This window comes from Dysidea avara, chromosome 6 (assembly GCF_963678975.1).
Source record: "Dysidea avara chromosome 6, odDysAvar1.4, whole genome shotgun sequence".
NCBI classification, from domain to species: Eukaryota; Metazoa; Porifera; class Demospongiae; order Dictyoceratida; family Dysideidae; genus Dysidea; species Dysidea avara.
The window spans coordinates 21546025-21564607 of record NC_089277.1 but is presented as its reverse complement, the minus strand read 5'-3'; the positions used below and the strand labels follow the sequence as shown (position 1 = coordinate 21564607).

Genomic DNA, 18583 nt, shown 5'->3' with positions numbered 1-18583 from the left:
ACAAACAAATCTCCCTCTAGATCTAGAGAGTTCAGCTACACACATTGTAGAGAATTCATCTACAAACAAATCACCCTGTAGAAAGTTCAGCTATAAATAAATTACCCAGGAGAGAGTTCAAACCATCCTTCACTTTCACTTACAAGCAAGTCATTGAGTAGAGAATTCAGCTACAAGCAAATCACCTGTAGAGAATTCAGCTACAAACAAGTCACCTAGTAGAGAGTTAAGCTACAGAAAGTCTCACTGTAGAGAGTTCAGCTACCAACTAGTTACCCTGTGGAGAGTTCAGCTAAAAACAAATCACCCTCTATATAGATTTAGAGAGTACAGGTATACGAAAGTCACATTGTAGAGAATTCATCTAGAAACAAATCACCCTGTTGAAAGTTCAGCTACAAGTAAGTCACCCAGCATATAGTTTAGCTATGAACAAGACACCCATGCAGTAGGGTGTTCAGCTACAAATAAGTTACTCTGTAGAGAGTTCAGCTGTAAACAAATCATCCTGTAGAAAGTTTACTTATGAGCAAGTCAATCCAGTAGAGACTTTAACTACAAACAAATCACCCTGTAAAGAGTTCAGCTGCAAATAAATCACACATTTTACTACCATTTATTACAAATTCACCTGAAACCAAAGTGAACCAAAGTCAAATTAGCTGTGAAGCACCTTCGTATGTACTAAACGCCTCTAAAAATAATCATCGTGTTGATGTTGTTTGAGACATTCAGAGCCTTTAAAACAGCTTTTAATACTTCACAACCATCCAAAATGACAAAAATCAACAGCGAGACACTGCTAAGAGGTGATTATTGGCTGCTTCAAAAATGTAGCAACTAACAAGAGAATCTGGCTCTCTCCAGCCACCTACAACTTGGGCCATTCCAATTGGTAATTATGTTTCTGGTCCTCTGAAAATCAGTTTTAGGTGTGGTCAGGCGGAATTCAGCAACAAAGCAACAATGAAGTGACTGCTCAGATAGAGTATTTTGTGATTTACTGACTGTTCTATTAGAGTATATCGATCCGTACTATGAACTCTGCCCATTTCTTGCAGGTTTTTACTGATAAAATACACTTAGATAGTTAGATTTAGCATACTTGTTGCAGCCCAATATTTGTTTCTGAAATCCAGGTTTTTCAAAAGGCTGATGAGGGCATTTGCATTTCTGAAATTTCACATTCTCCAAAAAAGGATGTGGGCAGAGGACCAGAAACATAATTACCAATTGGAGTGGCCTTAGGCTGTTTGTGTCCCTCCCCTTGCCAGCTCCTGGATCCGTCCCTGTAATTACATAGTAGTTTGTAACAAGGATTAATTAATTGTCCAAAATTGTAACAAGCTGTATAGTTATAATACTGTTGGCCTCAGTGGCGTATCTACAGCAGTGCTTTGTAGGGCATAGGCCCTGCTAAGTTTGGCTGGTGCCCTACCAAACTGAAGACTATGAAACTCACTATCACCAGCTTTTCATATGGGTCATTGCATTATCTAACAAGTGAAGCTTATTCTATACTAAACTGTTCACCAAATTATTAGTATTGAACTGTCACGAAGCTGCAATAACTACGATGATTCTAAGTAACGCCCACTAACTGAACACGTGATTAACTAACCTGTTGTTGGTGATAATTGATTAACAATTAAGGATGTGTCTTCCTGGTGTTCTTGTAGTTTATAATCATCGTATGTATAGGTGTAGCTAGTGTTGTTTTGTTCTGTTACTGTAGCTACAATCTGAACAGGTTAAATTTATAGTATTAAATAAACTACTTCATGAAAATCTAAAAACATAGTTGAAATGGCCTCAGATGCTATTTTGCAACTTTTGAAATTCAAACAATTTCTCAGGGACATGCCCCCAATCCCCCAGATGGGCAGCATATACGTACTAGCTGTGCTCTACCAATAGAGAAAGTCTAGATACGCCACTGGTTGGCCTGTTGAGAAAAGTTCATTATATAATTCTATAACTATAGAAAATGTATGTCTAATATTAATCCTTTGCATCCCATTTCTCCTTCCTGTAGTAAAGAAAAAGACAGATAAAAAGAGTCCCCAAAGCTGGCCTATGGCCTGCTTTGGAGTACACAAATACAAAAGAAGTTTTATCTAATCTAAAACAGCCAAGCTGTATAAAAGGATGCAGCCCCCAAAAAGCCATGGTGAAAAAAGATGTGAAACCCAAGGTGGTGGCCAAGAAATGGCTGTGATGGTAGGTAAATAGCAAACAAAAAAATTAATAATGACAATTCAAATGAATTTGTTGCCGAGTTCTAGTGAAACTTGGAAAAGGCAGTACGAATTCATCTGAATTGTCGTTATTAAATTTTTTTGCCATTTACCTACCAATATCATCACTGCCATTTCTTAGCATCCAACTTGGATTTCACATCTTTTTCACCATAGTTTTTTTGGGGCCGCACCTTTTTTACAGCTTGGCTGTTTTGGATTAGATATCTATTATCAATGATATTGAGGCATGCGTAATGTAAATGGCAATATATTGAGAATAGTTGTATACAGATTAAAACAAGGAGTAAAATATGTGGTTTTCGTTATTGGTAAGTGTAGGAACCTCAAAAGGCATATGCATGCCACTGGTGTATTTGGTATTGTGGTGTAAGATAGTGGTCATGTACTGCTTGGTTTGGCCTTCAGCCTTGTGACTGTGGTAAAGCTGGCAGGCAGATGAAAATTCAAGTTTTGGTACACCATACAACCTTTAGAGGGATAAAGCCACTTAAAGTCAAAACATTTGTATATATCATGTATTATTTTCTATCACCATGTGTACTGTATAATTTTACTAATATACTGTATTTTGTGCATGTAGGTCAACCTTGTCCAAGTTTGATGATAAGGAATGGATTTTACAATTGCAGTGGGCCTCAAATCACTGGGGTTATTTGCACTTTTGAGTGTGATCATGGATATAGCTTAGTTGGTCCAATGGAACGCACATGTCTAAGTAACAGTAAGTGGTCTGGAAATCTATCCTCTTGTGAAACCTTACACTGTGAAATGCTGGGCAATCCAAAGAATGGTAGTATCATTCTTCCTTGTGGCACAAGACTGCGTACTGTTTGCAGAATCACTTGTTCTCCAGGATTTTATGCCACTTCACCTAATCCAGTTCAGCAATGTGATGTAACAGATGATAATCTTGCTCTCTGGTCTGAAGTTCCTGAATGTGCTGGTTAGTAATCCATGTAGACACACACGCACGCACGCACGCACGCACGCACGCACGCACGCACGCACGCACGCACGCACGCACACACACACACACACACACACACCTTAACACACTTTTAAATACATTTGTGAGTGTAACTGGGTGTGTGTCTGTGTATGTGTCTGTGTATGTATGTTTGAGTGTATGCGTGTTTGAGTGTGTGTGTGTGTGTGTGTGTTTGAGTGTGTGCATGTTTGAGTGTGTGCATGTTTGAGTGTGTGTGTGTCTGTGTATGTATGTTTGAGTGTATGCGTGTTTGAGTGTGTGTGTGTGTGTGCATGCGTGTGTGCGTGCGTGTGTGTGTGTGTGTGAGAGAGAGAGTGTGTGTTTTTGTGCATGCATGTGCTAGTATGAGTTGTGTGTACATGCATGCACATGTGTGTGTATGAGTGTGTGTGGGTGTCTTTGTGTGCGAGAAACCCTATATGTTTGTTTCTTTGCATGCATGTGCATATATACCTGTATTTAAGCGGTTATAACTCAGGTGCAAGAGATTAGTCTACTCAAGAGCAGGGTCTGCCATTGGTACCCAGCAAATTATACACTCAGTAGTGCATGTGGGGAGATGAATGATCACTAGGCTTATGGCAGTGCCTATGATCCACCCACGCTTAAGTACATACATGTATATGTATGTCATGAATATTGCTGGCTATCTTTGCTGTTCATATTGGTTAGATGATGACCACCACAACCACTCATTGTGATGGTACTGCATATTGGCAAGTGCACAAGGTCACACCATCTAATTTTAACATTACTAGGGATTCAATTTAGGGTATCTTGAGCTTTTAAAGGTCAACTGCAGTGAAAACTTTTCATTGTAGTATATTGTTGCTAAAAACATGTGGTACTATTAGTTTTTAAGTTTCTAACATGGTTTGGCTAATAATCACAGTCCTAGTTTAGCTAAGTCACTTGTGGCTACACTTTGTGGTTTCATTTCGGAAGCCGCATCATATACTGTTATCATCAGATCTGGTGAACACCCGTACAAGCTGAAACACATGAGAGTGCATGTAAGTAGCTACATTGCTACAAGTATAAATACACAACTACAGCTGACAGCTGCCAGAATTACATTTGTAAAAGTGGTTTGCAGCTGTTTAATTAATCTAATCCAAAACAGCCAAGCTGTAAAAAAAAAGTACGACCCTCAAAAAGGCTATGGTGAAAAAAGATGTGAAATCCAACCAAGAAATGGCTGTGATGGTAGGTTAATGGTAAAAATTTTAATAACGACAATTCAGGTGAATTTTGGTGCCGCTTGGTCAATTGGCACAAAATTTACCTGAATTGTCGTTATTAAAATTTTTACCATCAACCTACAATCACAGCCATTTCTTGGCCGCCACCTTGGATTTCACATCTTTTTTCACCATAGCCTTTTTGAGGGCTGCACTCTTTTTTATAGCTTGGCTGTTTTGGACTAGATTTCATTTCTTTTTGTATTTGTATACCCCAATAGGCTGGCTTTGGGACTTTTTAAACCTATCTTTTTTCTTTACCACAGGAAGAAGAAAATATGAAGCAGATGTTAAATGCTTTAAATATTTTAAATTTTATCAGTAAATGTACAAATTATATATATTACGTAGATTTATTACATAATTATCTACATGGTGCATGGTTTCTTTGTAACTGAACACTCTACAAGGTGACTTCTTCTAGCTGATGTCTCTACAGGGTAACTTGTTTGTAGCTGAACTCTCTATAATATTATGATGGTTTCTTTGTAGCCGAACTCTCTTCAAGGTGACTTCTTCTAGCTGACCTTTCTACAGGGTGATTTGTTTGTAGCTGAACTCTCTACAAGGTGACTTCTTCTAGCTGATCTCTCTACAGGGTGATTTGTTTGTAGCTGAATTCTGTACAGGTGATTTGTTAGCAGCTGAGCTCTTTACAGAATGGTTTCTTTGTAGCTGAACTATCTACAAGGTGACTTCTTCTAGCTGATCTTTCTACAGGGTGATTTGTTTGTAGCTGAACTATCTACAAGGTAACTTCTTCTAGCTGATCTCTCTACAGGGTGATTTGTTTGTAGCTGAACTATCTACAAGGTAACTTATTCTAGCTGATCTCTCTACAGGGTGATTTGTTTGTAGCTGAACTCTCTACAAGGTAACTTCTACTAGCTGATGTCTCTACAAAGTCACTAGTTTGTAGCTGAACTCTCTACATGGTGATTTCTTTGCACTGAACTCTTTACAAGGTTACTTCTTCTAGCTGATCTTTCTACAGGGTGATTTGTTTGTAGCTGAGGAAACTTCTTCTAGCTGATCACTTTACAGGGCGATTTGTTCGTAGCTGAACTCTACAAGGTGATTTCTTCTAGCTGAACTATCTCTTTCCGTAGTTGAACTCCCTACAAGGTAACTTCTTCTAGCTGATCTTTCTACAGGGTGAATGTTTTCTAGCTGATCTCTCTACAGGGTGACTTGTTTCTAACTGATCTCTATACAGGCTACTTCTTTCTAGCTGATCTTTTGAATTCTCTTTAGGGTGACTGCTCTATTAGGGTGACTGCTCTATTAGAGTATCTCGATCTTTCACTTGCTACACCAAGTTGGATTTCGTGTTATAACTCCGTGGCTTTAAGTCTAATTCTTATACACCATTGAAGAGCCTTTCTAAGATGATTACGCCATCTGTACAGTGATTTTCAAAGCATTACCCCAAGCGGTTTGTCTGGTAGGCGTGACAAGTAGTCGTTTTTTATTAGCTAATCTAGATTTCGTAATTGATACACACTGTTGGTTTTTTCGTTGTATCTTCCTGGTTTTTAGCTCGATTTCTTTCACACCACAAAAGGTTTGAGGTTCAATAGTTAACCTATTCACCCACCGAGTTTCAGTTTCTTCTCATACGCGGTTTACCCTGTAGGCGTGACAACATATAGGTGTTATTTTTCGTGAATAATCGCTCATAACTCTTTGCCTGTTTATCATATTCCAGCCAAAGTTGGTACCGAGATGCGCCTTTATACCCCCTTCTGTGTGCCAACTTTCAAGGTAATTGTGAAAGATGTTTTGTGGATGTGCGGGTGTTCAACCCTCTGGCTGCTTCTAATGCGTCCTCATCACTGGCCTCCTGTTATCGGAGGCACGAGAACATTAAGAAACGTGCGTATGCTCAGAGAATTCGTGAGGAGGAGCATGCCTCTTTTACCCCCCTGGTAATGTCTGCCTCTGGTGGTCTGGCTCATGAGGCTTCTGTTTTTTATCAACGCTTGGCTCATCAACTTTCAAACAAGTGGGGCGATGATTACTCTGTTGTCATGGGGTGGTTAAGGTGTTGTCTATCTTTTTCTCTCTTGCGGTCCTCCATACAATGCATCCGCGGAGCCCGCTCATCCATCGGTCACTATGTTAAGACTCCCCCAATTGTGGAGCTGATTCGGGCAGAGTCTCAGTTTGCCGTGGACTAAGAAAGTCCCGGTTTGTCCAGCACAGGCCATTTATGTGCTGGGGGTGGTAGGCAAAGGCAGTCCATCAAGCCCAGGTAAAAAAAAAAAAAAAAAAACTTTCAAGGTAATCGGATATGGCATTTCGATATGGCGTTCGCGTTTTATAGCAGTTTTTGTAAGTGTGCGACAAGAGGAAGAAAAATAAGAAGAAAAAAATCGAAGAAACTAAGCCAATTTTTGAAGTCGCATATCTCGGGAATGCTTGAAGCGATTTCGCTTAAATTTGGAATGTGGAGTGCTGAAGTTGGAGGGCATGTCCACAGCAAAAATTGTCTTGTTTCATCAAGGCAGCACAGAGCTACGGAGTTGCGAAAATTGCATTTTCTTTCTTCCTGTCAATATACTCACGGGTGTTGCGCGCCGGCTTCTTGGGCCGCACGACACACCACCGTGTGTCTTGATTCCAGCCAAAGTTGGTGCCGAGATGCGCCGTTATACCCCCTTCTGTGTGCCAAATTCCAAGGCAATCGGATATAGTGTTCGCGTTTTATAGCAGTTTTTGTAAGTGTTCGAAAGGAGGAAGAAAATAAGAAAAAAACCCCGAAGAAACTAAGCCAATTTTTGAAGTCGCATATCTCTAGAACTCCTTAAGCGATTTCGCTCAAATTTGGTACGTGGGGTACTGAAGTTGGCGGACGTGCGCACAGTAAAAATCGTATTGTTTCATCAAGGCAGCACAGAGCTACGGAGGTGCAAAAATAGCATTTTCGTGCTTCTTGTTAATATACTCACAGGTGTTGCACGCCGGCTTCTTTTAGCCGCACGACACACTACCGTAGTCTTAATTATTCAACGAAGAAATATGCCCACCCGTTGTATAGTAGCTGGTTGTAATGCTGCTAGAGGATTCGAGAGTGGGAAAGGCTGCAGTTTTCATGCGTTTCCAAAAGATGAAGGGTTACAAAGAAAGTGGACCAGTGCAGTGAAAAAGCAAAGGAGTGACTGGGAAGGCCCAACTTCGACTTCAGTATTATGCTCCAAGCATTTTGAAACCAGTTGCTTTGATACTGAAGGTAGATCAAATGGGATTGCCAGCAGCCAAGCGCCTGAAGCCAGATGCTATTCCCACTATATTTCCAAGGTCAATCGATAGGTTTGAGCCACCTGGAAGTACAAGCAAGGCACCAAGACCAGCTTTTGAAAAGCGTCAACAGAAGTCTGTAAGCTATAACAACTTGATGTAATAAAATTTCAATAACATTTACATATAATATAATTATTATAATAATAGATAATAGCAGATGTCCTCTCTACAAGTGCTCCAACGGAAGAAGATGTGCCCTCTACAATTTCTGCCATGGATGAAGATTCCCTGAAGAAATGGATATACTTGTCCCCTCAACTACAGGCGGGGAACACATGTTCAAGCACATCTTGAGATGAAGTCTGTTGAAACACAAGCGTCTATAAAAATAAAACAAAGAACAAAGGTACGTGCATGTGTGTGTTTCAAGTGTGACCTTACCATTGTGCCATTTAATCAGGAACATTAGCCCACCCAAAACAGAAATCAGTAGAAATACAATGTAATCTGATTGATGCTCCGCCTTTACAATTCATTTCACATGAGCCATCACCAGTACAACACACAGGAATCGAACCAGATCTCCAGTCCACTACAATGTGTCCAGATGATTCTTTTACTGATGTTGACCTGGACACTTCATTCTGCCTTAGCCAAGAGGATTACACCATAAAGTAAGCCTGTTTAATGACATGATTTCAACATGTTATTACATCTTGTACTAATTAACACTCTAGAGATGACACTGAAATGTCTCAACAGAATGAAATCAAATACTTAGTATTTTATTCTCACCTGTTAAGCCTATTCACCCAATGTAGATCATGCCATTTATCATGCATTGGTAGGATTTCAGACAAGAAGGGAACTTGTATTGTTGTTACTCAGGAGTGTTCCCACTGTGGCTACCAGTGGACTCGGAGAAGCCAGCCATTTATCCGTGACACACCTACTGGAAATTTGTTGCTGTCAGCATCTGTAGTATCGTGATGAAGATTATTAATCAAAGTAAAAGCAGAATCATACAGCATACAGCAACCATCCCTACAATGGCCATACAGCAAAACAATCAATCAAAATACAGCACTTAAGAATATACATGCGCATGTGTATATATGACACATTCTCTCCCCCTAAAATGCAACACTTAATTTAAAGTAAGGTACAGAAATAAAAGTACAAGCAACAACAATGATTAAATTAAGTGTTAGTATATGGATACGATGAATACTTCCGCAGAGGTTTCCTTGTTCTCTCCTGGTAACGTCGAATTGAAACAGGTGTTGGAGAGACCGAACTTTGTGAGGACACAGGGCCTGTAAGTTCTGTGGAAGTATATCCTGATGGGGCAGTAAGAAGGTCTTGAGGAACAGTTTCAGGTAACTTATTTGGTGATACAGATTTAGTTTCTGGGCAACTTTTAAGTTGATCATGATGACGTCGCCAAGTAAGACCATTGGATAACCTTACTATGTAAGACACTGGACCAGTAGATCTAAGGATTGTGCCATGTGTCCACTTGTATTGTTGACCATAGACACGGACTAAAACTGACTGACCCTTTTCAAACTGTTTAGGTTGTACTGAATTGTCATGACTGATCTTCTGGTTCAGCTGCTTGCTTTCAACTTGAGTGGCGGTGTTAGGCTTAAGTAAATCAAGCCATGTATGATGTTGCTTTCCTAAGAGAAGCTTAGCCGGTGAGCTGCCAGTAGTGTAATGAGGAGCAGTACGGTAAGCAAACGATACCCTAGCAATTCTGGATTTCATTGATCCAACTGTGGTCTTTCTGAGTCCTCTCTTCACAATTTGTATGGCTTGTTCAGCCAGTCCATTGCTGGAAGGGTGATAAGGTGCAGAGTTTACTTGCTTCACGTCATTACACTTCAAAAATTGTTGAAATTCTTCACTAACAAAATGACTGCCGTTATCTGATACAACTGTTTCAGGTAGTCCAAACTGGGCAAAAACTGAATGGAGTAATTCAACAGTAACACTAGAAGATGGAGATTTTGCTGGTAGGGCTTCAATCCATTTGGAATGAGCATCAATGACAATAAGTAAGTAGTGACCTTCAAAGGGTCCAGCATAATCTATGTGTATTCTTGCCCATGGCCGTGACAGCCAGTTCCACAGATTGAGCAGAGCTGTCGGAGGATTAGATTGGCTGAGCTGACATTCATTACACAAGCGTACTGATTTTTCTATATCAGTTTCCAGACCTGACCACCAGGCATACATTCTAGCCAGTGCTTTCATCTTTGTCATGCCTGGGTGTGTACTGTGTAATTCTTGTAAAACTGCATGTCAGCCATTTTCTGGCATTACAATTCTAGACCCCACAAAATACAGCCATCAAGCACTGAGAGTTCTGTTTTATGAGAAGAACAAACTGACAGAGTTGAATGACAATTGTGTGGCCAGCTTTGTTCCACATACTGAAGAACCTGAGCTAGTATAGGATCACGTCTGGTCCAGGTACGGATGTCCTTAACTGTCACTGGCGAATTTGTCAAATGATCTAGCTAGTTCTGGTGCCATTGGCATATCCATTGGAGCCGTTGACAATGGTAATCTGCTCAAGGCATCAGCATTACTGTGCTGTTTGGTACCATGGAAAACGATTGTGTACTCATATGCAGATGGAGTTAGTGACCAACGTCTGGTTCTAGCAGAGGCTTGAGCTGAGGTTGCCTTGTGCTGGTGAAACAAAGACAACAAGGGTTTATGGTCTGTGACCAGTTCAAATGAGTGTCCCAGCAAGTATGAGCGGAATTTGTTTACACTGAATACACAAGCAAGCCCTTCTTTTTCAATTTGACTATAATTCTTTTCTGCACTATTTAGAGAACGACATACGTAATCAATTGATCTCTCAGAGCCATTAGGATATTTGTGAGCTAACATAGCCCCTAACCCATAGGCAGAAGCATCAACTGCAAGAGTGAGCTTGAGCTTTGGGTCAAAGTGAACCAGTAAACGTGATGACAACAACAATTCTTTGGAAGCAACAAATGCTTTGTGTCCATTTCCATTTGGCTGATTTTTGCAACAATTGATACAATGGGGATAACACAGTTGGAAGAAATCTACTATAATACATCAATAGACCTAAGTAAACTCTTAATTGCTGAACATTTGTTGGTGGTTGCAGGGGCGGATCCAGGGGGGGGCTTTGGGGGCTGAAGCCCCCCCCCCCCCTTCATATTTAGGCTTTACTTGATCAATATGCTGAGTATTATAATGAAATTTTGTCTTAGCATAATTATATGATCACTAATAATGCAAATACTCATAAAACCACCTTATAAACATCTTTCCAAGGTATTATCAGTGGATTTATGCTAAAGTTTATGCAACAAGTACCCGGATCAGCATTGGAGGTGTACAAGATCGAGATACTCTAATAGAGCAGTCAGCTAACTACTCTAATAGAACATTCACTGGAAACATGTAGTTGGTTCTGTTATGGAATTTTTCAAATCTGCCTACACCTATACATACAATGAAGTGCATTGGTCTGTTTAAAGGGCTTCATTCATCTACTTGTGTAGTTAATATGCATGGCAATACTTAATTCAGGTACACAATTTCCATTGAAATGCTCTCAGATTCAATCTTGTATCGTTCAAATTTCAAAATTTTCCACTTTCAACATTCTTATTCTAACATGCATGCACCTAGCTATTCAGTGTTGCATGTGTGCAATTATGAGAGGGGTACATCATGTACTTGGTTGTCTGTACCTACTCAAACTTTTCCATTAGCAAAATGCTTCAGAGAGCCATACCTATAATCTAAAGGCAGTATATAAAATATCTACAGGCAGAAAATATTATGAATTTTATGTGGAAATGTCTCCAAATTGCAGTATTTTAGCATCTATTTTTCAAAATTTTCCTAGGGGGGCATGCCCCCAGACCCCCCTAGTTCCAGCATGCTTCGCATGCTGGGAAGTGTGCTTTGCACACCTCTGCCCAAGAGATTAGTGCCTTGAGTTAGCCCCCCCCTTTTATAAATCCTAGATCCGCCCCTGGGTTGGGCCTTCTGAATAGCCTCAACTTTATCCGGCAGAGGATGTAAGCCTTCACTATCAATTTTGTGGCCTAGGTAAGTAACAGAAATTGCACACTTCTCTTTTCTGGCTCTTAGTCCATATTTTTCAAGCCCATCCAAAACTTGGTCAAATAATTTCACATGATCTGATTTATTGGCACTTGACAGAAGTATGTCATTGTGATAGATTGTGTTACTTAATAATATTGTTGCTAGATCATTTGTGTTTTTGGAGAGCATTAATTAGAATAAATTTAAGCGGCAACGTGACAGGTGATGTGTGCTGAACAGATGCGGAACACAGAAGCAGACATGTGTTTCTCTTATAGACCGGGCTGAAACAAGTGGTGCCCAATGTGGGGCACGATATCCAAGAAGACAAACTTGGCGCCGGGTTGACAGGCACCAGTAAAGGTATTCCGTCTACTGATTGGAGTGATTTCTCGCTTGTTTCTTTTCCTTCTAGTAGTTGTCGTTGACTAGAACAATGAATCTGGAAAGGTTGAAGGCTGTCCGATGTGCTAATCGGGGAGTGGTAATGAAACTGGTACATGAAGTTGAAGAAACTCTGAGAGGCACTGCTCCAGAAGAAAAGGTCGGTCGTTTAAAGGTTATTGTTGAACAATTACAAACTAAGTTGAGTGTTCTGTGTAAGCTCGATGACGACATATTAGGCTTGTGTGATGTCAAGGATATAGAACACGAAATTGAAGAGGCTGAAGAGATTAGCGCCAAGATATTCGAATGCAAACGGCGGATTGAAGTATTTCTGAAGCCAGCACCTCATGTGCCAGCTGCGACCCTGCCCCCAACTGTTGCTTCGACGGCTGTATGGACTCGTTTACCTAAACTCCAGCTTCCTAAGTTTCGTGGAACTGCTATAGACTGGTTGCCTTTCTGGGATTCCTTCAAGGCCGCTGTGCATGAAAACTCAGAAATATCCACAGTTGATAAATTCAATTATCTGTCTTCTCTCCTAGATGGTCCAGCTAGCAAGGTGGTGCAAGGACTAACACCGACTGAAGCAAATTACAATGCTGCCATGATTCTGTTGCAAGAAAGGTTTGGTGACCAACAAGTGATTATATCCGCTCATATGGAGGAGTTGATGAAACTCCCAGACTGCAACTTAGATTGCCATTCCTCTTTAAGACACCTCTATGACCGTGTCACAATTCATGCGAGAGGATTAAGCTCTCTTGGAATAGACTTGAAACATTACGGGGCACTCCTGATTCCTGTAACTATGCAAAAGTTACCTAATGAGGTCAAGCTGATTATGGCACGGAATCATCCTGGCCAAGTCTGGAAGATTCAAGATCTCTTAGACACCATTCAATCTGAGGTGACTGCTAGAGAAGCCACTCACATTTCTCGAATGCCCTCTCACAAAATGAACATCACTCAACGTCCCTTAAATTCCACAGCCAGTTCCTTATATGGAAGTAGCCAGCCATCAAAGTGTGTTTATTGTGGAGGTGACCACTACTCATCAATGTGTACTACCATCACAGGAGTGAGGGACCACCGCGAATTCCTACTTCGAGCAGGACGTTGCTTTAACTGCTTGAAACCTCAACACCATGTGAAAGATTGTGAATTGACCAAGAAGTGTAAACACTGTCGCAGGAAATATCATCAGTCAATTTGCGATAAGACTGCTGGGGACAAGCCACAGCCACCTTCGACTTCCACTGAACTATGCCCAATACTTCGAACACTACAAGGGAGGGAAAATTAGTTTTGTTACAAACTGCTTGTGCTGTAGCCTTCAACGATGACACTGGAAGGATTATTAATGTCCGTGTCTTGTTTGATACAGGGAGTCAAAAGTCCTATGTGACTGACACTCTAGTTAGTCGTCTAAACCTCAAACCCTTGAAGAAGGAGAAGCTACAATTGAACACATTCGGTGAACCAGGTTTTAAAGGCAGAAATTGAGATTTGGTGAAGGTCCATTTGTGGGCACCTGGCACAGGCGAAATCGTACAATTACAAGCCTTGCAGTTTCCTACCATCTGCTCGTCTGTACCCAATGCAGTCAATCTCAACAACTTTCCTAAGTTGCTTTCACTTGGATCCGCCCTCCAGTGCACCTGAAGGTATTGACATTCTCATTGGATCAGTCTACTATTGGACCTTTGTAGGTGAAGAAGTGATTCGAACAGATGGTGGCCCTACAGTTGTCAAGAGTAAATTGGGATGGCTTTTGTCTGGGCCCGCAATGACTTCTGATTCCCCTACCATTGTAGGGACACATTTAACTGTATGTCAAAGAACCATGGCAACTACACAATTGGGTTCCAGTATTGATAGTCTCACCGAGATTGTAAGGTCATTTTGGGAGACTGAATCTGTGGGTGTCAAGGAGATATGTAGTCTTGAGTCAAGTTCAGAGCTTTTCCTTAGCAATGTAAGGTTTCATGATGGGAGATATGAGGTTGGGCTTCCATGGCTCAGAGAGAAGAGTGAGGTTCCTCAACACTACAATTTGTGTTTCAATAGGCTTAAACACTTGCAAAGAAGATTGATCAAAGATCCTAACCTATTAAAGGAATATCAGTGTCTGATTAGTGAGCGGCTCAATCTAGGTATTATAGAACCTGTTGATGATGAGAACTCTAACATGTCATATGTTCACTACCTCCCGCACCACCCGGTAATTAAGCAGGATCGAAGCACCACTAAGGTGCCAATCGTCTATGATGGATCTGCCTCTGCCAGTGATGACATTTCACTGAATGACTATTTGCAAGTAGGACCAAACCTGATCCCAAAACTATTTAATATGCTTATACAATTCCGTTGTCACCGAGTTGCCCTGGTTGCTGATATTGAGAAGGTGTTTCTCATGGTAAGTGTTGCTGAGGAGGACAGAGACATGTTGAGGTTCCTGTGGATGAAAGACCCTCTCAAGGTGGACAGTGAGATAATCCAGTTTCGGTTCACGAAACTTGTATTTGGCTTGAGACCCTCTCCAGCTATTTTAGGGGCTGTCATTTCCTTGCACTTAGCTAAATATTGTTGTGAATATCCCCATTTGGTTGATAAGATAGATCAGTCCATTTACGTCGATGATCTAGTATCTGGAGGTGTGAATGTGCAGGAGGCCTTTGAGTTGTACAAGGTTGCAAAACACGTGATGTATCGGGGAGGATTCAATCTAAGGAAATGGAATTCAAATTCCTCAGAATTGTTAAGGCTTATTCGCCAAGCTGAGTGTGGATCTTCCAAGGAAACTACACAGAAGAATACCGATGAGCCCTCTCCTAGCAGTGGAAAGGATCTTTGTAAGTTGTTGGGGGTTAATTGGAATAGCTTGAATGATGAACTTACCTTTGAATTCAGTGGTCTTATCCAGTTGTCCCATGAGCTTCCCAAGACAAAAAGATCAGTCTTAAGGTTAACTGCTAGTTTGTTTGACCTGTTAGGTCTTTTAAGTCCTTTCATGATCAGCTTGAAGGTTCTGTTTCAATGTCTTTGTACTAACCAAGTGAATTGGGATGAATTCTTGTCGGCTGAATTGACAAAGCAGTGGGAAACCATGGTAAGCGATTTTAAGGAACTTAGTAAGGTGAAGATACCACGAGGCTGTATTCTTGTTGATCAGTACCCTATTGCAGTTTTCCTTCATTGGTTTAGTGATGCGTCCGAAAGGGCTTACACAGCTGTTCTTTACCTTACCTCCAAATATCCCAATGGTCACACTGAGACTAGGCTACTTTGTAGCAAGACCCGAGTGGCTTCTACCAGTAAACAAACAATTCCTCGCTTGGAATTATTGGATGTCTTGATGTTATCTAGACTTGTATCTTCTGTTGCTGATTCTCTACCTACCCTTGATTGCATTTACATTCGATGGTGGCATTACACTGGGTTCGCAATAAAAGGACATGGAAACCTTACATTCAGAGTCGCGTAAATGAAGTAAGAAAACTTACTGACAGCAAATGCTGGAATTATTGCCCAGGAATCCTGAACCAAGCAGATCTGCGTTCAAGAGGTCTAGGAGCAAGAGAGCTTGTTGATTCCACTCTTTGGAGGACCAGACCTGAGTTTATTGGAAGGGAAGAAGTCATTCCACCCACTACTCCTAACATCGATTTCATAGCCAGCGCTGATTTTGAGTTGGCTAAGACACAGCCTAACCTCACACACTCCTTAGTTGCACCTACTGTACCTAACCAGTCTGGACTGGCTACCTTGATCAATGTTGATCACTACAGCAGCATTGAAACCTTGTTGTGTGTCACAGCTTATGTGTTCAGATTTGTTGATGCCTTGAAGGGCAGGTGTGTAGACAAAGAGAGTTCAGTGGTGACAGCTGAGGAAACAAAATGGGCAGAGAATATCTAGATACAAACTGTACAGCAAGGTTTCTTTGAAAGAGAGTTGAGTTATTTGTTGAAACCTGTAGGAGCCCGTCCTCTCCTGCTTGAACAGTTTGGACTTTACTTTGATAAGGATAAACTTCTACGATGCCGGGGAAGAGTAAACAATTCCCAACTGTCTCTATCCAGTAAGAATCCACTGCTCTTACTATGTAGACATCCCCTTGTAACCTTATTAATACGCCATACACACGAAGTAGCTAAACACAGTGGAGTGAGCCAAACACTCACTTTACTCAGGGAGAAGTATTGGGTGTTAAAGGGCTGTCAAGTAATACGCAAGTTCATTCGATCATGTGTAGTATGTAGAAGAATTGAGGGAAACCCATACACAACTGGTTCCCCTCCTGATTTGCCGGCAGAAAGGGTCTCTGAAGACCCTCCTTTTTTGCATGTTGGGGTGGACTTTGCCGGTCCCCTTTATGTTAATTATTTGAAACAGTCAGATCGTCAGGAGAAGGCTTATGTGTGCTTGTTTACATGTGCCTCAACATGTGCGGTAGATTTGGAATTGACACATGACATGGCAGTGGAGAGTTTTCTTTTGGCTTTACGTAGATTTGCTGGTCGTTAGGGTCTACCCGCTACCTTGATTTCTGATAATGCAAAAACCTTCAAGTCTTCTCGCAAGGAGGTGACAAAGATATCAAGGTCTGCTGAAGTGCAAAGGTTCCTAACTCGTAATCAAATTTCTTGGAGGTTCATCATGGAGAAGGCCCCCTGGTGGGGGGGCTTTTGGGAACGTCTTGTATGTAGTGTCAAGCGTTCTCTTCGCAAGACCTTGGGTCGATCAATTCTTAATTTTGACCAGCTGAGCACCATGTTGATTGAAATTGAGTGTATATTGAACTCTAGGCCTCTCACTTATGTTGAGGATGACACTAGTGGTCTCACTTATACCTTGTCACCCTCCCACCTTATAAATGGAAGAAGATGAACTAGCAGTCTGAATTGCTCACATTTTGAAGTCATTAGCACTAATGAAACATTATCAAAACAATCCCGGACACAGAGACACCTCTTAAGACAGTTCACTAGACAATGGCGAAAGGAATATCTACTTTCTTTGAGGGAAAATCAGAAGGCAAGATCTCCCAGTAGAAATGTTTCAAAGATTTCTCTTGGAGATATTGTAATTTTAAAGGATGACTCTACCAAGAGAGCCTTCTGGAAGGTTGCAGTAGTAGAGAGTTTGCTTACTGGCAAGGATGGAGAAGTTCGTGCCGCTGTGGTAAGAGTAGGAAAATCCGAAGGTTCACCACTGTTGCTTCGTAGGAGTGTTAAGCATCTTTACCCTCTTGAGGTATCCTCTGCAGAGAACTTTGACAATGCCGTGACCAGTGATTGTGAGACTACAATTCAGGATAAAGACTACCGAACAAACTGGGCCTGATAAGGTGTCAAACACAGGAAGGAAGAGAAGAACTGCTGCAGTTGCTGGAAAGCTGAGAAGAAGACTCAGCATGTTTAACTGAACATTTGTTGATTTTTGTAAGTACACAAAACTGTTTGATCATTCTCCTTTAGTCACTCTCAAACATGGGGAGTGTGATAAATTGTATTACTTAATAATATTGTTGTTAGATCACGTGTGTTTTTTGGAGAGCATTAATTAGAATAAATTTTAGCAGCAACCGTGACAGGCGACGCGCGGAATGCAGAAGCAGACGTGCGTTTCTCTTATAGACCGGGCTGAAACAGTCATCTAAATACGCTACAACATTTGGTATACCCTGCAACACATTCTCCATGACACACTGAAAAATGCCTGGTGCTGACAAAACACCAAAGGGAAGACGGGTATAATGAAAAAGGCCTTTGTGTGTATTTATGACAACGTACTGTTTAGATTCATCAGCCAATGGAAGTTGCTGGTATGCCTGACTGAGGTCAATTTTACTGAAAATTTTTCCCCCTGCAAGTGTGGCAAACAGATCCTCAATCTTTGGGATTGGATACTTGTCTAATGTGGAGGCCGGGTTGACCGTTTGTTTAAAATCTCTACAGATGCGGACATTGATTTTATCAGGTTTTAAAACTGAAACAATAGGAGAAGCCCATTCAGACACTTCGACAGTTTCTAGTGTTCCCTCTTCAACTGAACGATTTAACTCTTTCTCAACTTTGTCACGTAAAAAATAAGGGACTGTACATTCCTTGCAAAATTTTGGTTGAGCTGAAGGGTCTACCACAATCTTTGCTTGGAAGCCTGTGTGCCTAAGCCTTCTTCGAAAAGTTTAGCATGTTTGTACAAAATAGATTCATCATTTACAACAAAAATTTCATGCCAGTCCAATTTGAACATTTGAAGCCAATTACGCTCCATTAATGTGATGCCAGAACCCTTAACCACTACCAGTGGCACAGTAAATGATTGACACTTATAAGTAACTTTAACATCAA

At 41.0% G+C, this 18583-nt stretch overlaps 1 protein-coding gene across 1 annotated transcript in view; it reads left to right on the top strand.

The window, feature by feature from the left end:
* LOC136257778 (uncharacterized) overlaps positions 1-18583 on the top strand; it is a 91355-nt gene that overhangs the window by 59119 nt on the left and 13653 nt on the right. Inside the window, exon 11 of the mRNA XM_066051084.1 lies at positions 2842-3204. Coding sequence (XP_065907156.1) covers positions 2842-3204 — 363 coding nt within the window. The remainder of the gene's footprint in view (positions 1-2841; positions 3205-18583) is intronic.